Raw genomic sequence first — 27,938 nt, 5'->3', positions numbered from 1 at the left:
CTCACTGCTGGTTTTAGAGACCATTTTCACCTCAATGAGGCTGTATAAATACACCTACTAGGAACAGAAGAATACCATATTGATTGTTACAACTTATCTTCTGGTCTGTGTGAACTCACCATCTGGTCAGAGAAGACCACATTCATTTAAATTGTGGCTGTGCTAATTTATCATTGTAGACAGAACATTTTTGACCTGAGAGATTTGTTCACCCGAATTGGCAGCTCCAAAAGAGCTCTTAGAGGTCACAACTTCACCCACAAATTGTGTAGGAGATTTCTCCTCATTGGATTGATTCATTGCCCCTGATGAAGTCCTAAGGGACGAAACGCGTCGGGCCGCGGATCTACATTGTATGTGGCACTTGTCTGAAAAATTCCGAAACAATGAAATGAATGTTTACTACCAGATGAACCGTCAATAAATGTTTACCTGTTTTTTATAAAATAAATCTTTATTTATTGTATGTATAGCCACTAAGTGGTACATTTAGCGCACCCCTATTCTCAATATATATATATATATATATATATATATATATATATATATATATATATATATATATATATATATATATATATATAGAGAGGATCAAATGATCAGGCGGCACTCTCGGATTTAGTGAAAACAACTTTAGTGGAAGTTTATTGCTCCTACATGTTTCGGGCAACGTATGCCCGTCCTCAGGGATCAATATAACAGTGCTAACAAACGTGATTTATACAGACAATCATGTGAAGAAAACCTCCCCCTGTGCCCCCCATCTCTCCGCCCACCTCACCTGTAATCCATCGCACACCTGCGCTTCCGCCCACTCACAGCGTTCACCGCTCCGTCGGGCGCCATTAGGGAGGCCGTCGCCATGTTCAGCGTTCAGCCACTCCCAGTGACTCCCTCTGACGTCTGCGTGCGTCTCTATGCGCTGCGGTCCGGCTTGGAAGCCAAGCCTCACTCTGAATTCAATGGAGGGACGGTTGCCATGGGAACTGGGGGAAAAACAACAAAGAATAACAAATCAAATATAAAACATGCATATTATAAGTGCTGTGAATTTAAGAGGCTGATATAGCCATAAAAGAAGCGAATAAATCGCTAAAATAGTGTTAAGAATAAAAAAATTTAAGAAACACATACAAACATGAATAAGACATTTAAAAGCTTGCAGTTAAGGTTATTTGTGTATTCCACTGTAATCACAGGATATATAAATTGGCTATTTATATGTGCACAAAAAATAATGTGCCTATACTTATTTATATATAATTGTGATCTTATGCCAAGATATATCCTATGCAGTGGTCCACAATTTTCAGGGGGCTTCATGGCAACATGTAAAAAATGAGATGCTTAATACATTATTATTCTTATAGAAAATGATACATTCCATGTTGCTCATTTAAGCCCCGAGGGGAAAGGGTGTCCAAGAGATGAATCCACCTCGCCTCCAATTGCAGAAGCATCCTTTTTCTATTGCCCCCCCTAGGTGGTTCAGGAACTTGGTCTATAATTTTTGACCTGATGCTTGCCACACTGTGCTTCTTTTCCGCACAGTGCCTCGCAACCGGTTGTTCGCTGCGGCCTGTCATTAAGGCTTGCCTGATGGCGAGGCGATGGTTCGCCATTCTTTCTTTGAATTGGCACTCTGTCTTGCCCACGTAGTAGAGCCCACATGGGCAAGACAGAATGTATACGATGTATCTGCTGGAACAAGTGACCGAATGCTGGATCTTAATTTTCCGGCCTGTGTGCGGGTGATTTACTGTGTCACCTGCCAGCATAGAGCTGCATGTGACACAGCCAATACATTTAAAACAGCCTTTGGGGCGGGACAGAAAATGTGTGGGTCTGATACTTTTAGTCAACTTGGTCATATCAGTTTTAACCAGCTGGTCCGCCAAGTTGCGGCCTCTCTTATAGGCTGGCATGATGGTAGTATTGTGCAAGCTCTTCAGGCCTCTATCTGTGGCTACCATGGGCCACAGGGCCTTCACTTTCTTCGTAGTTTCTGCACTGCCCTCTGCATGTTGGGTGACCCAAGGAATTCTGTTACCCAGGTCATTCTTCTTCTTAACCGCCCTTAGGGCTGTCTCACGGGGGATATTGAGCACTTTTTCTTTGATGTTGATCAGGCTCCTCCTGTTGTATCCCCCGTGAGACAGCCCTAAGGGCGGTTAAGAAGAAGAATGACCTGGGTAACAGAATTCCTTGGGTCACCCAACATGCAGAGGGCAGTGCAGAAACTACGAAGAAAGTGAAGGCCCTGTGGCCCATGGTAGCCACAGATAGAGGCCTGAAGAGCTTGCACAATACTACCATCATGCCAGCCTATAAGAGAGGCCGCAACTTGGCGGACCAGCTGGTTAAAACTGATATGACCAAGTTGACTAAAAGTATCAGACCCACACATTTTCTGTCCCGCCCCAAAGGCTGTTTTAAATGTATTGGCTGTGTCACATGCAGCTCTATGCTGGCAGGTGACACAGTAAATCACCCGCACACAGGCCGGAAAATTAAGATCCAGCATTCGGTCACTTGTTCCAGCAGATACATCGTATACATTCTGTCTTGCCCATGTGGGCTCTACTACGTGGGCAAGACAGAGTGCCAATTCAAAGAAAGAATGGCGAACCATCGCCTCGCCATCAGGCAAGCCTTAATGACAGGCCGCAGCGAACAACCGGTTGCGAGGCACTGTGCGGAAAAGAAGCACAGTGTGGCAAGCATCAGGTCAAAAATTATAGACCAAGTTCCTGAACCACCTAGGGGGGGCAATAGAAAAAGGATGCTTCTGCAATTGGAGGCGAGGTGGATTCATCTCTTGGACACCCTTTCCCCTCGGGGCTTAAATGAGCAACATGGAATGTATCATTTTCTATAAGAATAATAATGTATTAAGCATCTCATTTTTTACATGTTGCCATGAAGCCCCCTGAAAATTGTGGACCACTGCATAGGATATATCTTGGCATAAGATCACAATTATATATAAATAAGTATAGGCACATTATTTTTTGTGCACATATAAATAGCCAATTTATATATCCTGTGATTACAGTGGAATACACAAATAACCTTAACTGCAAGCTTTTAAATGTCTTATTCATGTTTGTATGTGTTTCTTAAATTTTTTTATTCTTAACACTATTTTAGCGATTTTCTCGCTTCTTTTATGGCTATATCAGCCTCTTAAATTCACAGCACTTATAATATGCATGTTTTATATTTGATTTGTTATTCTTTGTTGTTTTTCCCCCAGTTCCCATGGCAACCGTCCCTCCATTGAATTCAGAGCGAGGCTTGGCTTCCAAGCCGGACCGCAGCGCATAGAGACGCACGCAGACGTCAGAGGGAGTCACTGGGAGTGGCTGAACGCTGAACATGGCGACGGCCTCCCTAATGGCGCCCGACGGAGCGGTGAACGCTGTGAGTGGGCGGAAGCGCAGGTGTGCGATGGATTACAGGTGAGGTGGGCGGAGAGATGGGGGGCACAGGGGGAGGTTTTCTTCACATGATTGTCTGTATAAATCACGTTTGTTAGCACTGTTATATTGATCCCTGAGGACGGGCATACGTTGCCCGAAACATGTAGGAGCAATAAACTTCCACTAAAGTTGTTTTCACTAAATCCGAGAGTGCCGCCTGATCATTTGATCCTCTGCATTGGGACCCACGGGTCCACACTGGAAGGCACCGGGTCAGCAGACATCTGGACCTGCTTCTGGGAGTGCCGGCCAAACACACAAGCATATATATATATATATATATATATATATATATATATATATATATATATATACACACATATACATACATACATATACACATATATATACACACACACACACGTAGCAGACATTTACCATGTAGGGCAATTTACTGAGCTTATTTCAACTCTAGGTAAAGAAATAAATCATTTTTGCAGAGGGGATGTTACAGGGCTAATTGCTTTCATTGCACAGCGGTATGCTATTAAGAAGAACTTAAACATCCTGAAGCACCTCTCTATCAAACAAAGCAGCAAGACGCAGAAGAGACTGTGTCAACGGCTGCTCTGCACTGCCGAGTAGTTAGCAGCCGGCTTTAGACTACTGTCATTATAAAAGCAAGATGACACTGTTCTCTAATCCAGCCAAAGCTGATAAGTACCATCAACCTGTCACTTCCTACACTTCAAAATTCTTCCATCTCAGCTTCAAAGAGTTTTTACATTTCGATTTCTTTTTCTGGCAGCCTCTCATTCTCCCACGGTGCTCTAATGCAGCATTTGCACACCAGGGTGACTCCCCACCTGAATAGCAGGTCATCCCCTGCTCACTGAGCTCATCTGTGGCCCATGTGCTAGGCAATTTAGATCCAATCAGCCCTTATTTAGCTCAAGAGTAATGAGCAGCATAGTGACACAGAGTTAAGCCTGACCCTCAGGACACTGCTCATCAAGCAGTAAAACTGTGACAAAATCATTCATCTTCTACCCGCTGGCAAGAAATAATACTCACATTCTCTGTATTACTTTTCAAGATACAAAAAATGCTGCTGAATTTTCATGATGTGAGACATTAATTTGCAGAGAGCTGAATTCCCTTAAACCCCCTACTGCTATGTTCTCACCAGGGGAAATAGGCCTTAGGAGACTGAAATGGAATAAGGAAAATTGCTCCAGCTTTCTTTTCATTTTAAATAAGTCTTGCATGTTACATACCGAAAACACAGAGAATATACTAAGGAAATTAGAAACTCTTATCATCTGTAACAGAAATATCACAAGTTGAAATGTATGGGGGAGGAAAGGGAGAAATCACATACTGTACCAACCTAAAATATGCATACAGGGGACAGACATCCATTGTTCTGGTGATCTCCAAATTGAATACATTCATTATTTTTATATGGGACACAGTCACCTTGAGAACACAATATGCATCATTAAATTCAAAACGCATGTTAGCTTGGCAATTTCAATTCCACGATTACGGCTCTAAAACTGCCACCACCAGTGACAATCCCATGGAAATGTGAATGCCACAACAAGCAAAATCAAGTGACACTACTTCGTTAAATTATTGAAGCAAGAGTAAGTACATTACCCAAGCCGTTTTATACTGTAGGTGTGTATCCTTTATGTCTCAAAACTTCTAAATGACCGGATTGTTTAACAAAACATGCAATTTAGCACACAATAAAAAAAGGTTCCCTACTTTTGGTACCCCTCCTGATTTGTTTAATAATAGATCCAAGGAATAGAGGTGCCAAAGTTGTGTTAATGATATCTGAAGACAATGGGGGTATGCAATGTGCCGCCGCTATTTCCGACATGGGAAATATTCGTGGCTCCCTATTCAATGCTATCATTAACGACAGCATTGATGCAGGATCACGGCAGAACGGGCCCAACTTCGGAAGCGGTCGGGCCCGTTCTGCCGATAACGGCCGTGGATTGTCGTTATCCGGGCCACAGATTGACAATCCACGGCCGATTTCGTGGCCAAGCCCCCTTTGCGCCCATCGGCAGGCGGGACATTGAATCCTGCCTGTTGTTATGCGGTCGATCTGACCGCAAACGGGCCAGGATCACGGCTGTCGGCGGGGATCGACAGCCGTGATCCCAGATTGCATACCCCCAATGTCTTTTTCAGTTAAAAAATCTCCTATTGTAAAAAAATTTTGTCAGCTAACATTTTGGATCTTAAGCCTAATTTTCAGCAAACTGCAAAAATGACATTTATACAATATACTTCCAAAATTTACATTTGCATAGCATCAGCATAGTCCCCATCACTTCACAAGTTTGACAACTGTCAAAAACACAGATGGAAACACACCGTTTAGGTGGCAAACTGGTATCCAATTCCTTATTCAGGAATGTCAGTATACCTCTTAAACCAATTAACATATGTACCCATTTGGTACTCATTTTAAAACTACTATTTAACTATCCGTTCACAAATGATCTATCATTTACTTTTTAATAAACTCTGCTAATGTCTATAAATTGTTGTTTAAAAAAAAGGCAGAGGTTGGAGCAGAATTATTACTAAATGTATTTACCCCTAGCTAACAATAGCGCACATGATTTATGAGGTATAGCCAGGTAACCAAGTACATATAAAATCAAAATACAGACAAGCCAGCGATTAAATGCAGAAGGGAAAAGGCATACCATATATAATTCATGATGATGGGGAAACAACAAAAGGAATACAATGGTAAATATTGTCCTACCTGAGCCTGGCATTGGCTGTTTGCAGAAAATGTAGAACTGCACTCAGCTCAGACTCTCGGCATGCTGGCAGTAACATACTAAAGCCGTCATTCAGTAGTTTCTCTTCAGAAAGTTGTAAGAAGCAGCTGGTCTCAAAAACCTCTTGAACACCGTCAATGTAGGTAGAAAGCAGCTTCCAATGTGTATGCTTCTGGCCATAGTCACCCTTAGACACCAAGAACTCCTTAGCGGTTTCCCGGAAACTGTGGGAAACCTTTTCAGCTAGCACACTTATGTCCATGTTTTTTTCCACATAAAGAAGAATAAATGCAAAATTGCCTCTCCACACAAGCGTCTGCTGTGCAACACTGAGATTGGTGGGTACTAGAAAATGTAATAGATCCAACACACGACTTGTCACATCTTCAGTTTCTGCTAAAGTGGCCAGTAAAAGAAAAAGGGTAAAAAAGTTCTGTAGGCCAATCTCTGTGAGCTCCTGCATCTTCCTCTGATGGAATTTAGAGTAGATCCTGGTAAAATATACAGTATATTAATTATTTTTAATATATTAATATACTGTATTAGCTGTATATACTGTAAAACCATAAATAGTCTACAACAGAATTCTTGTGCTGACTTTCGGACCACAAATCACAACTCATCCTACTGTAGATTCTTGTGATTTAGCACACTGCTGCAATCTTAAGACTTGCCTAAAAAGTCACATTAAACCACCCAATATTAAAAGGAACCGAAGATGGAAGTGAAAGTGGGAAAAATTAAAGCATAGGATTCAAGGCTCAGTAACAGTTGACATCAGGCCACTCTCTGTGCCCTCAGTTAAAGCTCCACATATTTCCAAGAGAATGCCTTGTGGTAGGTGGATCTTGCATTTTTTACTCTTTAGTTTAGTCACTCTCTGATATCACATTAAAAGGACACGCCTGCTATAAGTTACAGATGTGTCCTTACTCACATAGCCTACGTATGTAATAAGTGTAGGTACATATGGTGCAGGAGTCTTCAGCACTCTTGGGACTTTCCCACCGTAGTGTCTTTTCCCCCCTAAAATGCACTACAGTAAAAAGTGGCATTTTGTAAGATACAGTTGTACTCGCACACAATAGTCATGTCACATTTTTTAATCAGCATAGTCTGCTTGTGCATCTTCTTTGCACAGCGATGCGAATAAGTCACATTTACAGGGGGGTGGTTAAATGCACAGTGAAGTTCATGACTAGGCACGACTAGAATAGCTGTGTAATGTGACTGCAGTAACTGTGAATGTAAAAGAAAACCCTGTAAAATAGACAAGATGTTACTTAGTAAGGTAAGCACCAGAAGCGTTGTCATAGGCTAAATTTAGTACTTTAGAAAACAATCATTTTGTTGGTATAGAATGGTTATGCTTTAATAAAACAAAGAAAGCTACGGTCAATATTCATATGGGTGTATATAAACATTTTAGGAACCTTACAGTAGAGGAGGCAGGACTAGTTGTTAGAGACAAGTTGTTACAATGAAAATAAAAACACAGCCATGTCATGCAAATGGATTGTGCAACTGAAGTTTGAATATGTAAAGGTTCCCAAACACTGTGTGATGCACCGGGCATTTTAAACCAGATCGTATTGCATCTAGTTCAAAACGCATGCGATGTGTTAAAGCACCATGCATTTTGAATTAGATGCGATGCAATCTAGTGCAAAAAATATGGCCAGCGCTTACCTTATGTGCGCGGGCACGCACATCGCATCTGTACTTTGCACAGTTAGGGGCACCTTAACTGTCATTGCTCAGCAAAACTGAGCTAACACAGATGTATTTATGTAATTGGTACCTAGACAAACTTGTTTTTCTAGTTTCAAAGTAATATTTTTCACCTATAATTGAAGTCATATAGTGGTTGTACTGTTAAAAGGTAAGGGTTATTAATTTACATTGCTAGAATCACAGGTCAATTCATGTTTTTATTTTGTAAAATTTAAGCATAGATATTGAACTATGGCCATCTTAGGTATCGAAATTTAGGGGGCAAGTTATTACAGGTTTAGGATTATTCTGTATTTCAGAATATTTTTATATTTCAATGATGTATCTTGAGGTATCTTGCATTTATGTTGTACAAACACATGAAATACAAACAAACATTTTATTTGTGCATAAAACAAGGTTTCAAAACATAAAACAATGCACACTATCTCAGAATTTAAATGCTAAGCAATCATCTTTTCTTGCATATATTTAGTGTCAGTTACATATCATGCCCTCAGTAGTGCTGTTACAGATGTCCCCAGTAGTGCTTTGAACACAATTTTTTTTTCACTTTATGGAATGTATGGTTTTTGGAATAATTGGATAACGGATATTTGGATACTTTATAACAACGTGTCCCACAGTGGTACATAGCTCCCAACCTTTAAAGAGGCCTACACAGGGAGATGTGCTGAGCGTTCTGAGCTATTCTAGATCGCTCAGAACACAGCGATGCGTCAGAGCTGTATGAGAGATCTGTATGAGAGATCTGTCACAGCCAGTGTTCTCCTGTGAGAACAATGGCCCTGACCGATTAATATGCAGCATGCTGCATATTAAATTGCCGGGCATTAAGAGACGTGCATCGATATCGCTGTGGCCCGTACACATGTAGCAGTGTAGGGGAATTTTCTAAGCGATCTAGTTCGATCGCTTAGAAAATTCCCCTAAATCGCTACGTGTGTAGGCCCCATTAGAATTATGGAATCTTGACCTGTTTGTGGCCTATGGGTGCTTTCAAAAAAGGGGTGTGGCTTTAGCAAAGGGGTGTAGCTTAACAGCAATGCCACAAATGCAAAACACCCCCCCATTTCTCATCAATATGGGGGCATGCCTAGTGTTCTGTGAGCTGTTGACATTCCCCTAGTCCCTCTATCTGCTGTGAATAAATGCTGTTCGGAAGTGAGTGACAGGGGGTCTCTCCTCTCAATGTGCAAAACGGCTATCCAAAAACAGGAAATAAGTCCCCCCCCCCCCCCCAAAAAAAAAAAATGGGGACAATTGGGGAGGTATTGTGCTACCATCTTAATTTTTATTTTAAGGTTTTTTTCCTTTTCTATTAAATGTATGTTCACTATGGTTAGAAATTACAAAAAGAAAAAAAAGGTGTCCAATACCAGAAACTACCTATCAGATGGCAACAACTTATGTCATTACAACCAACTTTAAGAAAAGCAGCTAATTTTCATCAAATACATTTTATGACACTACAGAAGGCTGCTCGAAGCAAATGCTTAGAAAGCTAGTCTGCTATATTGTGATTGCCTTTGTGTTTGTGCATGTGTGAGAGAAAGATATGTAGTTTCACTCGCTGCCAACAGATGGCAATGTTTCGAAGACACTCAAACGGACACTAGACATATATAGATGAAATGAAAACAGAAATTTGCCTTTGTGTTTGTGCATGTGTGAGAGAAAGATATGTAGTTTCACTCGCTGCCAACAGATGGCAATGTTTCGAAGACACTCAAACGGACACTAGACATATATAGATGAAATGAAAACAGAAATTTGTAGGAGCCGACATCACACACCCTCCCTTTAAATGCTTTTGGACACCTGAATTTTCCGACACTCCCATAACATGGCCGAGCGACAACCACAGACGCGTCTTCCTGTCAATCTACTTTCAAATGGACAGCGATTGAAAAATACACTAGATTTTATTGCAGGATGGCCTTGCGCATGCGTGCTACAACCCGTAGCATGCACAGTCATTCAATAATCACTCGAGCTGCCAATTCCCAGCCGTGTGAGTAGGTCTGAATAGCCTTTTATAGACCAAAAACCATGTGAAATGTAATTTTGTAATACACTTAAAGTTTTCTAGTGAACACTTTTTATATTAAGTTTTTGTATTGATTATTTGAATCAGTTATAACTTGGCTTAACCCCATTGAGGGAAGATTTTTGATTTGAAAAACATGTTTTTTATTGTTAATAATTATTGGCTGTTACTTACACTCAATGTAAGTAGAAGAAAGAATTCGGTTTTGTGCGTACATTTTTCTGTTTGGGCTGTAATGATATTTTAAGCCATTTGAATATATTTTTTAAAACAGCTAGTTAAATCGCAACTAGTTAAATCCAGCAGCTTTCGTTCTGTATTGCAGTTCAGAGAAACCCTAAACAGGTCAGCTAAAGAGCCAACTTTGTTTCAGAGGTACAAATTTCTAATTACAGGAAAGCCGCTATTACAATCCAACAGAGACTGGAATTTGCAGCGTATTAATAGCCCTTCCCCTAGGCCACGGGTGTCAAACACAAGGCCCGTGGGCCAAATCCGGCCCGCCAGACCTTGTCATGTGGCCCGCGCGAGGAGATAGCACGCAGGGGCAGTGTGTCTAAAACAGGAGTGCTGCGGGCCGCTTCGAAGTCCGCAGCCGCCTTACCTGTTCCTCCACTGTCGGCGGCCATGTTCCTGTAGGCACATATGTATGCGGCTACAGAAACATGTCCGCCGGCCTCCACAGCTACGTGGAGGAGGGCCCGGCCGCCTGTTCCCTCTGATGCCCGGCAGTGACAGACACTGGGTGGGGACGTCATGACGATGACTCCGCCCGCCCATGAGTCTGTAGAGAAGTAGGAGCAGGCAGGGAAGCTGGACCGGGAGTCGGGGACAGTATGGACGCAGCAAGCAGTGAAGAAAAGCTAGAAGCAGCAGCAGCAGGACAGACGGAGAAACAGTAAGTGAGGATGAGGATCACACTCACAATAAAAAAAATATATATATATCTGCTGTTTCCTGAGGGGTCCCCGTGTATAATAATAATAATGCCATGACACCACAGGCTGCTCCTCCTGTATAATCATTTGTGTGTCATGGCATTACTTTTATTATATTATACAGGGGGAGCAGTCTGTGGTGTCATGGCATTATTATTATACAGGGGGAGCAGCCTGTGGAGTAATGGCATTCATTTTATATTATACAGGGGGAGCAGCCTGTGGTGTCATGGCATTATAATTATACAGGGGGACCTACAGATACAACCGGCCCTTTGAGGGTGACCAAAATGCTGATGCGGCCCCCGATGAATTTGAGTTTGACACCCCTGCCCTAGGCTAACTTACAGGCATAGACAGGCTATCAGCCACCCACATCCACCAGTAATACCAAGGTAACCATAGGCGTGCGCACAGCGGGTGCCGGGGGTGCCCAGGCACCACCTAATGGCCGGCACCCCCAGCACCTCTAATGACCAGCAGTGCCGTTTTTACCTGTAAACGGCCATGCTGTGACACGGGCGCCTGCCGGCTGCTGACAGTGGAGCACCCGATGGGGCCCGGCCAGACCAGCTCCGGCATTTCATCTTGGACCTGGTGGAACCTAGCACAGCTGAGCAGCACATACATGCTGTGTAGCCCGGCCCCCTGCTGAGTCTCCACTTCCCCGGCGTGACATCGGGGGCGGGGCTACACAGCCACGTCACACACACTGCCAGGCAGCACAAGCCCAGCAGCATGGAGGGAGAGGAGGAGAACGGAGGCTTGTACTGTACACAGTGAGTGTACAGTATCTATCGTGTAATATAAGGATGGAAGAGGCACTTTATAGTCTGTGTGTCTGTGACTATTCATGTATGTGTGTGTGATAATTGTGTGTACAAGTATATGACTGTATGTGTGTGACTCTATTAATGTATGTGTGTGTGTGTTAAATGTGTGTACAAGTATCTGACTGTATGTGTGTGTGAATAAATGTATGTATGTGTGTAACTGTATGTATTAGACGTGTGTGCTTTTGTGTAACTGTATTTATATTGTATATATATATTACTGTATATTGTGTGTGTGTGTTTGCGACACTGTATGTAGGTCTATATTTGTGTAACAATGGCCCTCATTCTGATTCATACCTTGCAAATTCGCAACGGTGAGTGATGTTTGTCGACTGCGCATGCGCATAAACATTTATGCACATGTGCAGCCGCTTGTTGCAAGCGGGCATGGCAAATTGCTTATTCGCCATCCCATTCGTGCACGGCAGTGCGGGTGTGGGGCAGCGGCGAGGGGGTGTCCCCATGGGAACATCCAGCATTTCTTGGGCATCCCCATGAAAATGCTGGATGTTCGCACGGTAATTTGCGATAGCTTGGGTGCCGGGGGCGGGCAGCTGACGTCACTGGATGTCAGCTGCCCGCAATCTTCCCATAAAGGGACCCACAGATCAAAGACACCAAAGACTTCCCCCTGGGCACCGAGCATATAATCCCCCTTGTCAGCGATAATAAAACCCCTGACAAGTGGCATGTAACTACAGTCATTGAGCCAGAAACCTCTGGCAACGAGCATTATGGAGTGTGGCATAATGTGTAATTACATAACGGTGTAAATTTTTGACGAGCACCTTCGGTGCGCACTGTCCCTATTTCTAGTGTGTGTGTGTGTGTGTGTGTGTGTGTGTGTGTGTGTGTGTGTGTGTGTGTGTGTGGGTGGATGATTCATTCTGAAGCTCATATACATAAATAAGTCACCACCTATTTAGTTTGTATTGATGCCTAGTAGGTAGTGATAGACACGCCCAGTAGGCATGATAGACACGCCCAGTAGGTGTGATAGATACGCCCATTGGCATGTTAGACACACCCCTCAAATGCTGCACCCCCTAATAAAATGGGCTGCGCACGCCTATGAAGGTAACAGAGCAATGGATTCACCAGACCTTCTCTTAGATACCTATTAAACTTGCAGTACCCATGCCTTTAGTTGGATCTGTGGGAATTGATTATAAAAGAGAAAGATTTATATTACAGTACTGTATACTGTACATGTACTTTTAAATACCTTTGACCCATACATTTATATTCAAATTAAAAACTCCACATAAAAGTATTGTGCAGAATTTTGAAGGTTATACACATGTATGAGATCGTAAAAAAACAGAGTATATGCGAAGAAACAAGCGAGGACAGTTTCTGAAGGTGTTTGACAAGGAAAGCAAGATGATTATATAAACAGCATTAAGCATTCTGAATTAAACACTTTTTTGAACGTATTACGCTTTTTTTTTTGGTGTGAAAAGGATCATGTATACTGGGCAAGAAATACACGGTTTTCTTTATTTCCATCAGGTTGACAAATACAGGTGATTACAGCTTAGCAGATTTTACAGAAGGCATTGCACAGGCTTCACAAGTGGGTATAACAATCCCATGGTCCCAGGCGTAGTCCGCAGACCCCATGCCTATTTTTAGCCACAAACTGGCCTTGAGAACATTAACCCTCTACCCTGACCAGATATGTAAACAGCAAACCGAATGTGTTGTTCATTAGCCAAACCACAAATCACATCAGATCTTAGGAAAAATCTAGACTGGATTTAATCTGTCCTGCTGCTCTAGAAGGCAGAGATCCTGCTGTTCCACGTTCACCTCATGTGGAACTATGCTGTCCCTGCAATACAAGCTTTAGCTTCAACTGCAATGGTGTAGCTAAGAACTTTTCAAGCAAGCTCTCTGCCTTGCCCACTTCTACTTGTGTCATCGGCCCAGGTATGCACCCCTCCACCTCTTTCCAGAGTTGGCTTAGCTCCTACTCTTTCTGCAATAGCTTCACCATAGGATTGCTTGTAGGATCAGGACCTACAAACTTTCTTGAAAAGGCATCAGCATTAAGGTGTTGTGCCCCAGATTATGCCGCACCTGAAACTTAAATGCCTGTAAGGCCAGCATGCAATAGGTCACATCCATTGCAAGGGCATATGGTCTGTGACCAATAAGAACTCTCGTCCCAATAAATAAAATTTTAATGAGGCTGCTGGCTTCTCATCCCTATCTACGTCTTGGGAAAGTACTTCCCCCTAATTCTGTCCCAGAGGAATCAGTTTGCAACACAAACTGTTCTGCTCCATATCTCAAGTGAAGGGAATCCTTAATACGCCAGCATGCCAAGACATTTTGAACAATGGTATTTTTACAACTTTGTGGCACAAAGCAAGGACTAAAAAGACATAGGGAGTTATTCAAAGTTAATTGCTGTTGTGTGAATTCCCAAGGTGATTGATTATTGAACAAATGTGCATTTCAGCAATTACTTTTCCCCAAACCAGCCTCAACTTGACTGACAGGAAGCTGCTCTTCGGTAATGGTAACCTGACGTTTTCTGGGAGTGTAAGAAAAAACACATGCATGTCCAGGTAGTTTCAGGGAGGGCTTGGGATGACAGCTCTGGCCTTGATCAGCCTGTCCCGGTTACAGAGTTGTGGAAGGGTCAGCGTTACGCACACTTGCACAGACTGGGAAAATCATTCAATAGCTATTTGCATATGGATTTGTAGCTGGCCGGCAATCATTTGCAGACTGCATAGGGCGGGTTTTCACGCTGTCTGGGTGGTGACGATATGATTGCAGGCCTTTGCAAATTTACACAGCAGCAATCAGGTCAGAATCAGGCCCAAGGATTGAGAAGTTAAGTGGGGAAGAACTTGAATGGCACGCACAGAGGGCAGACTTCATTCCAGTTCATCCTAAAAAGGTGCTCGATTGGGTTGGAGATTCCAAACCAGACCCTCTTGTCCATCATCATTGCCTGGCCTCATACATGCTCTACAGCAGTGGTAGCCAACCCTAGCCCTCGAGAGCTACCAACAGCTCACATTTTCCAGACAACCTAGCTGCTGCACAGCTGCACTCATTAATCACTGACACATTTTAAAAAGATACACAGATGGAGCTAATTAGCTCACTTGTGATTCTGTGAGGAGACCTGCAAAACATGCACTGTTTGTAGCTCTCGAGGACTAGGTTTGGCTACCCCAGCTCTACAGTATATAATGAATGTGCACAAATTTCCACAGAAACACTCCAAACTCTTATGGCAAGCCTTCCAAGAAGAGTGGGGGCCTTTAAAAAGGGGGTATGCCTCCATATTGAAGTATATGTATTTGAATACAATGTCATTTCTGTCTCTTCTGGTGTATTATATTATACATACACAGCAGGGGGCTCCACTGCACTGAAGGTGTACAATTCCTGTTTTTAGACAGTAGAGTGTAACAGAAACACATTAAGCACCATAAGACTTTTTATACGTACAATTGTTAACATTACAAGAGGAATGGATAAAAAATAAAATTTTAATTTAGTACCTATTTTAATAGTCATATAAAATATTATATTTACTCAATTCATAGAAGTTATTTTGTTTTTCTATCACATATTATTTAATAAATATCAATATGCTAATTACACACACACACACACACACACACACACACACACACACACACACACACACACACACACACACACACACACACACACACACAATCTCTAACTGCAGTAAATGATAGTACCTGTAATTGGTTCTTGGTTAACACATTACAAGGAGTAGAATTACCAGAGTTTTGGAGTGTGGCAGTATACCAAGTCATCAGGAAATGATTAAACCATACACACCTTCCTTTAATTTGCTTCCATGGATGTGTCCCACTGCTATACTTGGCATTTTTCATTAGACATGCCACAATCCGTAAGAAAATTAGGTAGCTGTTATCAGACTTGTAAAGGTCAGGAATTTGTTCATCAGAACAGCAGTTTTTCACAACCTCCAACATGGAAAAGGGGGTTTTATTGACACTGGCCAGAGATTTTATTCCAAGCCAAGATATATTAAACACACAGTTCTACAAAAGAAAATAGACCATCTTAGTTTTGCGACAAGAAAACATTATTTCAAGCATATGTTGTAACAAACATTTAAAAAAGGTACTCCAAAATGCATTTATTACTGTAAACAAAAAAAAAAAAATACTTTCACAACAACAACGCTTCATAGAGTATCAACCATATAACGCAACGTGTAAATTAAAACTCCTTTAAAATTTTCTACAACTTTACATAGAAATTAGATTATACTTTTGACAAATTATTTTATCAGTCTATTGAGGGACACTGGAAACCAGGGGGCATAGATACTCAAGTGTAGTGAGAAAATTTTAAAATGTGACCCTTATCTCTAACACACTGCTACCAAAGTCACAACTAGGGTGGCCAATCCCGGGATCGGCGGGATCCCGGGATTTGGCCCCCAAAAGGCCGGGATTTCAATCCTGGGATTGGAGTTTCCAATCCCGGGATTTTGGGATTAGACTGCACATGCGCAGTCACGCTGCGCAGGCAGGTCACTCACGTCACGCCCGGCAGTATGAAGAAGCCACACCATGCCGCTCGCCCAACTAGCCAGCCAACAGGAGCATACTGCGCAGCGTGACCTCTCAGCGTGACGAGGTTACGCTCGCAGGCAGGTCACTCACGTCACACCCGGCAGTATGACGAAGCCGCACCGCGCCACTGCCCAACTAGCCAGCCAGCAGCAGCAGCATTAACCACCCATCCCCCAACCCGGCTCCTTAAAATGACTGCCCATTTACCCACCCACCCGGCAACCCAGCTGCACCTGCATGTAAGTAAATGCGGGGCAGCCAGGGTGTTTTTCTATTAGGAAAGCCAATCCCGGGATTGAGCATTTTTCAATCCCGAATCCCGGGATTGAAAAAATGCCCCTGGATTGGCTTCCCTTATCACAACTTCTTTATTTAGTTTATTAGAAGTATCACGGTTGTTTGCCAAAGAATCAACTTGAAATTTGGATCCCTAGGGTAACTTTTCCTCCTGAATCCAAACTAAATAATTTTAGGTGTCTCAGGTTTCGTATTATTGCAAAAAAAAAAAAAAGCAAAAATAAATAAATAAAAAGCATGGTTTTCAAACAGTATTAAAACTGCTAGGTAAGATAGACATTAGATATCCTAAATTTTTTAGGTGTTTAACAAAAAGGTATACAGATGGAGCCGGCCTCTTTCTTGCAGGGGCTGGCGATTCTATTGTATGTTTGTTTATCCTGATGAAAAAGCCCGGAGGGGCTTTGAAACTTTGATGCCTGAATACACACCCCATTTCATGCTGAAATAAATCTATGGAATGCCGCCTGGTTTCTTGTAAAAAGAACAAACTACCTGTTTATTTAATTTGTGGGGAAGGAACCCCGGCATTTAACTACCACCCCATATGGAGGGGGCAAAGGGCACCGATGCACATCACTTTCTCAAACAGCTGCGAAGTGCTGTAGCCACATAATGGTAAATTTGTAGATAATGAATAGAAGCCAGCACATCCAAATTCTTTTTGCAGAAAAAGTATTTATATTCAATAAAGTGATGAATCCATACAAGTAAAACAGGACTCCATGGACAAGTACATCAAATCCAGACACAAGAGAAATACTTATGGTCACAGGAATAACACACCCATGGAGGTCCAAAGTAGATTACTCATGCCCGACGGCCGTTTCGGTGGGGTCTCACCATCATCCGGAGCATGAGTATACCATTCCCCAGACTGGATGGGAGGGAGGGAGGGAGAGAAGGAGAGGGGGAGAGATTTATTGTGATGACGCCAGCATTGTGAGCCAGAGGTGTACGCCCCGCAGACGCACGTGGTGATCGGCGTTGCCGAGTCCTGCATGCTGTTCTCCATGGCGCACACTAACGTGATCCCACCTACATTACTCAGGTGAGCAGATGTGGCTATTTCCTCAATAATTTGTTGTGTACTCTGCAGCAGGATGTTTGCTTATAAAGAAACGAGGAGAGAATTATTAAAAGACAACTTTGGGGCTAATGATAAAGAGATTAACTGTAGTGATGAAGATCTCACGTCAGTTTTGAGTAAATTAGAAAATTTTATATTAAAGGAAAATCGACTGTGGTGGAAAAATCACCACACTAGAGAAGTATCAGGTTGAGCACCTGATACCAAAGGGTTTAAAGATTGAAAAAACACCTTCCTTTATCAATAGCCCAGAGTTTGAAATTGAATAGAACAAAATTTTAGAGAATTGTTTATTTAATCTAATTTAATTAATTCTAAAAGAGAGGCGTTCATTTCTAAATAAAATTAATGATGAAATTAATGCACTCCAAGTAATGGTAAAACCCTTTGTAAATTTGGAGGAGTACAAGAGCAGTGAAGAGAGAATAATTAGAAAGATCAATAAAGAAACTAAAGAATTAAGAGTAAGAAAAACCAAAAAGTATCACAGAGATCAGAAAATTAGAGAAGGTATTCACAACCCAATAGAAGTTAGTGCAGAAACCCCCGTAATTAAACCACAAGAAACTCCAAAATGGAGGAAATCAGTGAAAAAGAGACATTATATAGAGAAGGAACCCCCAAGATATCAGCAAAGATTCAGAGAAACCCCAAGGTACCCTCAAAGAAATCCACCAGAAACTCCTTAGGTCATACCACCAAAAAGAAAAAGAGGGAGGCATCTATTCAGATTAGGTCCCAATGATGGTTTAAACAAAGAGGATCATATTGTTGAATATAACAGGGGTGACTATCAACGCCATTATTCGACCAATAGATTTGAGACTTTGGGTAGGGAACAAGAACCCAAAACCTCTTTTTTAGAATGGGGAAGAAGAACAAAAGGGAGTTTCTGGAATTAAGAGATAAAAAGACTAAACGTGGGAAAAGAGGGGGTGTCAGGAAGGTTAAAAAAAAAAAAAAAAAAAAAAAAATCGGCATCCTCACTGAGAATTCCATTTTAGAGAGAGACGAAGGTAAAATCTTCAATTTGAGTAAAAGAGTACTCACAGTAGATGAAGAGAAAGTCCTGAAAAAAGGCTTAAAATTCACCCGACCAATGAAGCAGACACATTTAAATTGTATATAGACCTACAAAAGTTTACACGAAAAATTACGATAAAGAAATAAAAAAAAAAGACAATGTTGTGACTGATCCATAGACCGGAGGTCCGTCCGGGTCTGGATATAGGGGTAAATCAACATTTTACCCTTCACATGTGCAGGTCTGCTTTATTGATAGCTTTAATAAGATCGTAGCTGAAGGGCTCAATTCTTTGTCACAAAAAAACAAAATGTTTAAAAACTTGAATTCAACACCTAAAGAATTTCAGATGATAAATAAAGATGACTATATCAAAGATATTAACAGACAGTTGGAGAGTGGGGATACTTACAAGAAGTTAAAATCAGATCCTTCAGTCCGTATTAAAAAACAATTGGATGAGTTTCTGATGAAAGCGCTCCAAAATGGGTTACTCACTAAAGCGGAGTTTGACTTTGTAACAATCAAGGAACCTTCAGTCCCAACCATCTATGTGTTACCGAAGGTTCACAAGAACACCTCTAACCCCCCCGGGAGACCCATAGTGTCTGGTACCAATAGCATGACTTCCAATCTGTCAGCACTGGTAGCCTTTTATTTACAACCGTAAGGGTCTATTTAAAAGACACTAAGGATGTCCTAAACAAACTAAATAACAGCGAATGGGAGGAGGGTTATTTCCTGACCAGCGGTGATGTATCTCCTCTGTATACCATCATTGACCAAAGGCTTAACAGCGGTAGAATACTTTTTAAACCAGTCTGTTCTGTCTCAGGAAGTGAAGGATTTTAATTTTGGAAAGTATTTCTTTTATTCTGAAAAATTATTTCTTCTATTTTCATGGTAACTTCTCTTCAAATGATCGGTACTGCGATGGGGACCAGATTTGCCCCCCCCAGCTACGCCAATCTATATATGGCGTATTGGGAGAACCTCACCATCTGGTCCGCCCCGGAGCTGGGGTCTGGTCTCCTGGCAATGCTATATCGACAAAGTTTTATTGATCTGGAGGGGGAATGAGAGCACCCTTTTACAGTTTTTGAATAAACTAAACCAGAATGATTTTAACTTGAATCTTATATTTGTGTGGAGCACCGAAAAAATCGTGTTCTTAGATTTGAACATCTATATCCAGGAGAATATATATAGAATCTGTACTAGCAATCACATTAAATCAACAGATTCAAACAGCTACATTGAGCGCAATAGTCAACATCACAGTAATTGCCTGGAGGTATCCTGTACGGCCAATTTCTACGAGTAAAACGAAATTGCACCGAAAAAGCTGTTTATGAGGAACAGATAAAAGATATGTCTAATCGTTTTATGATAAAGGGTTATGAGGACAAATATCTAATGCTGGCAAAAACCAAAGTAGATCTGGTCGATAGAGGAGATTTACTAAAGGCGAAAACAAAGGAAAAAGGACCAGAGAAATAATGAATGGTCTTTCATTACAGATTATAACCCTGAATTCAAAAAGATTGAAAACATTTTTATAAGGAACTGGAAAATTTAGCAAAATAACCCTGTGATAGGTAACCAGATTACAAAATATCCTGGTTTTATATATAGGAAAGCACCCTTCCTTTAAAGATAAGTTCGTCAAAAGCTGTCTAGAGGTCATCCCCAGAACAAGTGATCGTACCAATGGTTTTTATAGATGTTGGATGTGTCTTATGTAGAACTGTAAAAGGACCAAGTAAAGTCAAAGAAATCACCATTAATGGCACACATTTTAAAATTAATGAATTCATCACGTGCAACTCCAAAAATGTTATTTATTTTATTGAGTGTAAATGTGGATTATTCTATGTGGGTAAGACCACAAGAAATCTTAAAACACGCTTAGCAGAACATGTGTATAACATCAGAAAAGGGCTTTTAACCCACACTCTTTCTGCTCATTTTAAAAATGTCCACAACCAGAGGCGGGCTGGGTCAGGGGGCAGGATGCCAAGTGCCTCCCAGGCCAGTGCAGTTATGCAGCATTGGGGCCACTGCTGCACTGATTGTATTTACCTGGCACTGCTGGCAGCCGCAAAAGTTCTGCATCCCGGCTGTCAGGGTAAAGCTGTGGCCGGCATCTAGAACAGAGGCGGGGCTTAGCAAATACAGGTGTTTATAGGGGGAGAGGGGCTGCTCAGCATGTATTGAGCACTGCCTGCCTTACTACTGGGTGCATCCAGTAGCCTTCCCACAAGTCACCTCCCCTTCCTCCATTTCCTGTCAACTTAGTTGTCTGCCGAGATAAGCTCTGCCCCCCAAGACACTGAGGAGCTGATTTAATGCTGCTGCTACCTTGAGAAGAGGGGACTGTAGCTGTACCCATACTGCCCATGGTAAGATTCATTTAAAGCCACTCTTCCCACCCAGTGGCTGTGACAATGTGCCAGCATTTGTCAATGTGTAACTGCCTGTCAGTTTGTCAGTGTCCATCTATCCACTTCTGTCTGCCTGTCAGTGTGTCAGGAACTGTCTGTGTCAGCATCTGTCTGCATATCAGTGTATGAAGGTCGGTGTGTCAGCATGTTAGCATTTTGTGTCCATATCAGTGTGTTGTTGTCAGTGTCTGTGTGCTGTGTGCTTTAGATGCCAATTTAACAAGGATTGCATTTAGAATGCAATATGGGTGATAGCTTACTGCCCAGGAATGCACTTTAATATGCAATCCTATCGGCGCCATGAGCGTTCCTGCATGCGGCCCCTGCGATGCGCTCAGCCTGGTGCCACTGTTAGCGCTCACCATGCTGTCCTGGCGGTAGTGCGATATGTAGCCTATAGGCTACAAGGGGCTACTGACCTGTTAGACTAGCGGTAGCCCAGGGACCTGATGCGATGCTGCCTGATATTTATACAGGCAGCATCGCATCCCCCTAGGAAACCTTAATATTTGTAGCTAACCATAAGCCGCAATAAATGGGCCCCTAAGAGAGTTATATACAGTATACAGGAAAGACCCACTTTAAAATTTTCACTTCTACCTATGTATATATGTGTGCTAGTAGAGAAGCCGGGGCCACTTGCTTGTGTTTGCCCCCCAGGCTGAAAGTTACCAGCCAGCCCCTGTCCACAACTCAACTTTTCATACCCCCACTATCCACGTTGGCGTGGAGTTGATTTTCTATAGTGTGGCGAGCCACCGAGCCCGAAGCGTGGCGAGCGCAGCATGCCCCGCGAGGGGACGCGCATTACTTTACAGATATTACACGTCCGCTCGCCACACTATATAAAATCAACTCCACGCCGACGTGGATAGTGGGGGTATGAAAAGGTCGGAGGACGCGTACTGCCGCCCCTCGCGGGCTCGCCATGCTTCGGGTTGGCGTTCATCGTGGGGTGGCGTTAACAATGGGGGGGCATTTGTCATGTAAAATACCCATAAGGGTGGGTATACAATGAAAAATAGGGTCTATTGCCCCATTTAACATTGTTCCTATGTAAAATCGCGTCCATCGTCTTAAGTTAAGGCATACAATGGACGCGATTTTTTCATTGTCGGGGAAAAGGCTAAAAATAGCCCTAAAATCACGTCGGTCGTGTCCATCGCATACCTTAAGTTAAGGTATGCAATCACCTACAACGGGCTCCGTGCTAGGAAACAAGTACCGGACTTTTTCTGTAAAAAGAATTTGGATGTGCTGCCTTCTATTCATTATCTATCTATATATCTCTATATCTATATTGAATTACATACAATTTGCATCAGATAAATCACGTGATTTATCTGACGCAAATTGGATATAAAAAAATGGCACATCAAGTGTCAAATTGTATGTAGGCCTCCTGGGAAGCTGCCGGAGAAGTTCGTTTTGTTCCTTACGACCTGGTGTTTTAGCGCTACTGTAAGAGTTAAGATTTCTGTGTGCGTTAGCTATATTCACAAAAACTCATGACAAAAAAAAAACTTGGGTACTTGTGAGTTATCTGGGCGTCCGATTTTGGTACTAGATCGCATGCGATTTAGCATGCGATTTGCATAAGATTTGCTATTCATTTCATTACCCCACTATCCCCAAAGTGTGTCTATCAACGTGAACCCGAAGCGTGGCGAGCGCAGCGAGCCCGCGAGGGGCGGCGGTACGCGTCCTCCGACCTTTTCATGCCCTACTATCCACTAGAGCGTGGAGTGAGAATAGAATAGTGTGGCGAGCGCAGCGAGCCACCGAGCCCGAAGCGTGGCGAGCGCAGCGAGCCCCGCGAGGGGACACGGACACCTGTGAAGGTGTCCGCGTCCCCTCGCGGGGCACGCTGCGCTCGCCACACTATTCTATTCTCACTCCACGCCCTAGTGGATAGTAGGGCATGAAAAGGTCGGAGGACGCGTACCGCCGCCCCTCGCGGGCTCGCTGCGCTCGCCACGCTTCGGGTTCACCTTGATTGCCACGCTTCACGCTAAGGGGATAGTGGGGTAATGATGAATAATGAAACGGATAGCAAATTGCATGCGATATCGCATGCAAATCGCAAGTACCCAAAATCGGGAGCCCGGATAACTCACAAGTACCAAAACTTGTCGTCTAGTACAAAAATAAACGTAATCATGAAAAAAAAAAAAAACTATCACGAATAGGTTCATGCCATTTTCTAAACTCCAACTTGACAAAATAGTAACAAAAAAATCAATTTAAAAGTAAGAAGTAATGACAGTTGAGAGAGACAAAAAAACTTGCATGCGATGCGATCCGCGGGCAGTACAAAAAGTATGTGCAGCACATAATTTTTGTACTGTGCTTTGCCCGCGGGAGCGCGTATTGCACGCTTTTATCACAACGTGTATGGGCACCTTAAAACTGCTAGTACCGTCAAGGCGGATTCGACAGTCAGGAAAAAAAAGGGATTGAATAGTCGAAAGCAATAAGACTACTTTTTCTGTTGAAAAATAAGAGGTTCTCGACAAAACCAAGATTTCTACAGAGATGGAATACCACCTTCGTGTGGGAAAACGTAGGGGGATGGGACCACTACTCTGGGCAGGGCCATATACTCACTGGCTGACAGGAGGCCTCACGGTTGCTTCGCCCTACCGGAAATCTTCCATGTAAATTCTATGGCCAATCCGCCCCATCGTCATTGATGTTAGGAGTCCAGCGCCAATTCTATATCCCCCAGTCACAATAACATACCTCCCAACATGACCCTCTCCAGGAGGGACAGAATTCTCTATTCCTGGACTTTCCATTTTCATCTATGATTGCTATCACCTGTGGTGAAACACCTTTCTTATCAATTAACCTGTTTCAAACAGGTGATGGCAATTATTCATTAAGAAGTAAGTCCAGAAACAGAGCATGGTGTCCCTCCTGGAATGGGTCATTTTGGGAGGTATGGCATATCCCAACCTTGGACCACTGAAGGGTAGCAATTATTGCCATGATCTTTGATCTTCTCCTGTGCCTGTCAAAAGACTGAAAGCAAAGCTTAAGGGGGGGGGGGGGTATTCGATCCTTGCCGACAGCCGTGATCCTGTCCCGTTTGCAGTCAGTCCGACAGCTGAACGACTGGATTCAATGTCCTGCCTGTCGATCAGCGAAAAGGGGGCATGGCCGGGAAAACGGCTGTGGATTGGCGATCTGTGGCCGGGATCGCGAAAATCCGCGGCTGTTATTGGCAGAACGGGCCGACAGCTTCTAAAGTCGGGCCCGTTCTGCCGTGATCCCGCTTCATTGCTGTCGCTAAAGACAGCATTGAATAGGTAGCTGCCGCTATTTCAACACTGGAAATAGCAGCGGCACACTTAATACCCCCCTATGACTGAAAATAACGGAGCTATACAACAACATCTGAGAAGGCATCGGTATCCTTCCCAGACTGGAATGTAAACATATACATCCTTGATGTCCGTAGACACTATGAATGGACACATTGAGGTTTATTTACTAAGATGGGAGTTCTACTGAAGATGGGATGTTGCGCATAGCAACCAGTCATTGCTACAGTGACACCAAAGAGACCCTGTTTAGGGTACCTCAGGAGACTGCTGATTTTTTTTTTAAATTACACTAATATAGTACATTGCACTTGTAAATTGTAGCACTCTGTACAGATTCAGAGACTCAGTCACATACAACTACTTGCGACTATGTACTTTTCTAAGCTGTCGTTTTTTGTGTGTGTGTGAGAGAGAGAGACCAAGTCTCTGAATCTACAATGCAGCAACAGCTTTTCCCCACCCCAATACAAGTTCTGTCCTGCTCCGCATACAGTGTGTGTTATATCAAATCAGCCAGCAGTCTCTTTCTATGTTGCAGTTAAAAGCCCGACATTAGCAAAGCTGCTGGAGACACGTCTTCTAGAGGCCATCGCTGTACTAATGTTTGATTTTGGGCTTTTACATTTGATTTGCAATACAGATATTTACTAAAGATTTTCTGCAGGCAAAATTGAGTATAAAAGTCAAATACCATTCAAAATTGAATATCATAAAAACATAAGTAGTGTTAAATAGATAATATAGGCGAATATAGGATCCCCTGCTTTATGAACATCCAATTTGTCGACATAAAATACCCAAAATAATAGACTAACAGAAAATAAGTTATTTCAATTTATATTGCTTAAAAGATATGCCTATGAAAGTAGAAATGACAGACACGGTCACAATGTTTTTGCAATTGATTATTGATAAATGCATGTATTGGCTTTGCATTGCCCATGTGCCAAAGTCTAATCATGTTGCTGCTCACTTCGCTTACCTTTATGCAGAGTGATTGTCAGGCACCTTTTCCTGGCATTGACAGGGTAGTGGTGGCAAAAACACAGGCATGCCGCAGATGGATTTTTAGGAGGAGGGAGTTGTTGCAGTGTGCTTGCAAATCCGTACTCAAGTAGCATACCGCTATTGAGTATGTCATGCTGTTTGGCCACTGATTTAATCGAGCAAATGATTATCAATGGATGTGAATGTGTGCTGGGAAGGTGTACACAGTGGCTGTGCCATTTTGATTACTCAGCATTTCCACTTTTAGTAATCATTTTTTTTTTTTTATAATTTTGCACATCCTCACCATGTACAATCACAGCTGCAATCAATATAGCATAATAATACTGTAAATGCTATGTGACAGGTCCACGTTACATGATTATAGATGCTTTTAGAAATTTAAAAAGTCAAGAAACATTTGAGGATTTGCACAAACTAATAAAATGGACCCAAACATGTGGTTCACTGTGGCTGTAGGAAATAAGAGCCTTATACAGGGAAGGACACAAGGCACATCACTCCTGCATATTTGAATTTCCCTCCTCAAAATGACAGGCTGTGGTTTAGCCGGTACTAGGTTGTAACAATGCAGGATACATTCTGCACATGCACAGAACGGGTTATGGGTTGGTGCCCCACCATGTACGCAAACAGGAACAGCAGCAGTTTCTTGCATGTGCATAGATCGTAAGCTCCACTGGGGAAGGGACTGATGTGAATGTTCAAATATTCTCTGTAAAGCGCTGCGGAATATGGGTGCGCTATATAAGAAACAGTTAATAAATAACAATAAATAATTGTAAGATTGTGAGCAGGTCTCTCCTATCTTTTCGACTACAGTATGTGTAAATACCCAGCTTGTTGTATCACTATCTCCAATTGTAAAGGCGGGACAGAAGATGCTGCTCTATATAAGAATTGGTTAATAAATAAAGAAGTTTGTCCAAAATAGAAGATCAGTAAAAAAAGATTTTTGATCAACAATTTACGTATAAATTTGGAAAGCCTATTGTATTATACATCACAGGAAAGGGCATACAAAATACTGTAAAAACTATGACACCATGCTCATCTCGGGATATGGTCATTGGGTCACCAGCATGACGGTCGACAAGCAGTAGATCAAACTAACTTAAAGGTCGACAGGGTCACTAGGTCCACACGGGGTTTTTTTGAGCCAACATGGGCTGACATTTCATGCCCTACCATCCACTAGGGCGTGGTGGGAGAATAAAATAGTGTGCTACGTTTTAGTGTTTATGTTGACTGTTTTGACATTCTGGTAAAAATAGTCTACTTTTTTCAATGTCGACCTAATGACCCTGTCAACCTCACGTCATGTGGACCTTCCTGCATGTCTAACTAATGGTGTCGACCATAATGCTGGTGACCTAATGATCCATACCGCTCACTTCTCTAGCTTAATTTGGGGAGCGGCTATGGCAGATTTAAAAATATGCTGGTTGTGCATTTTTAAAAACTTTACATAGCCAGAATTTGAAAATGACATGAGATATTTAAATACATACATACATACATACATACATACATACACACTATACTCCAAATAGTAAATTTTAATAAAATTGGAATTGGTCAGGTAAAAAAGTGTGGATTTTAAATTTTAAATGCAATTTAGGCAAATAAATACCTTTTGCACAGACAGTGCTCCTTTACCTGAATGGACATGTAATTTCTCTGCAACCAGTATTCTAACCGCCCAACTTTATGCCAAAGAATTTACAAATCTTACAATAAAATTAACAACATATGCTGCATTTCACATTGACATAAGCCCCATACTGAACTATATTTCTCATTTTTCCTAATGAGTGATATTATTTAAAACATCGCCTAAGGTGCATAGAAACGGTAAGATTTGGGCTAACAATTTTGACTATATAGTCAAAATGGTATGAAAAGTTTGCCAAAACTCAGTGTTTCCCTTGCATACGTAACTGATGCGTGGCCCGGTGAGGCAGGTATCTCAAGGAAAATTAGACTGTGCAGGCAAGGCAATTTTGACTATGTCGCTTGTAATGTAATGTATTTTGCCATAGGCCAAGTAACAGTCAAAATTGTATCCATGCACTTCAAAGGAAAAATCGCATAGTCAAAATCGTCCACAGCCAGAATTGCACCATGTGTAAGACCCTTTAGGGTGTATGTTAAATATCAGAAACTATGCACGCTCCCATGGGTCATTAATGAAGCGCATCGTTAACGAGAAAGGCCATGCCGCAGAATGAAACCCCTGCAGGCATAGGCAAGTGTGTATGCACTTACAGATGCCGGCACTGCAACGGGTTCACGCCCAGCAAATATTGTCTGGTACACATATCCTGTAGTATGTACCCAGCTTTA

At 42.3% G+C, this 27,938-nt stretch overlaps 1 protein-coding gene across 1 annotated transcript in view; it reads right to left on the bottom strand.

Annotated features, from left to right (window-relative positions):
- The window catches only part of MMS22L (MMS22 like, DNA repair protein), a 171,964-nt gene that overhangs the window by 65,935 nt on the left and 78,091 nt on the right, over positions 1 to 27,938 (bottom strand). Inside the window, exons 12-13 of the mRNA XM_083177008.1 lie at positions 15,634 to 15,860; positions 6,220 to 6,729 (exon numbers count right to left, since the gene is read on the bottom strand). Coding sequence (XP_083033134.1) covers positions 6,220 to 6,729; positions 15,634 to 15,860 — 737 coding nt within the window. The remainder of the gene's footprint in view (positions 1 to 6,219; positions 6,730 to 15,633; positions 15,861 to 27,938) is intronic.

Source organism: Crinia signifera, chromosome 3 (genome assembly GCF_055691185.1).
Source record: "Crinia signifera chromosome 3, ASM5569118v1, whole genome shotgun sequence".
Classification (NCBI taxonomy): Eukaryota; Metazoa; Chordata; class Amphibia; order Anura; family Myobatrachidae; genus Crinia; species Crinia signifera.
The sequence above is the reverse complement of the archived record's forward strand: the minus strand, read 5'-3'. Positions and strand labels throughout refer to the sequence as shown.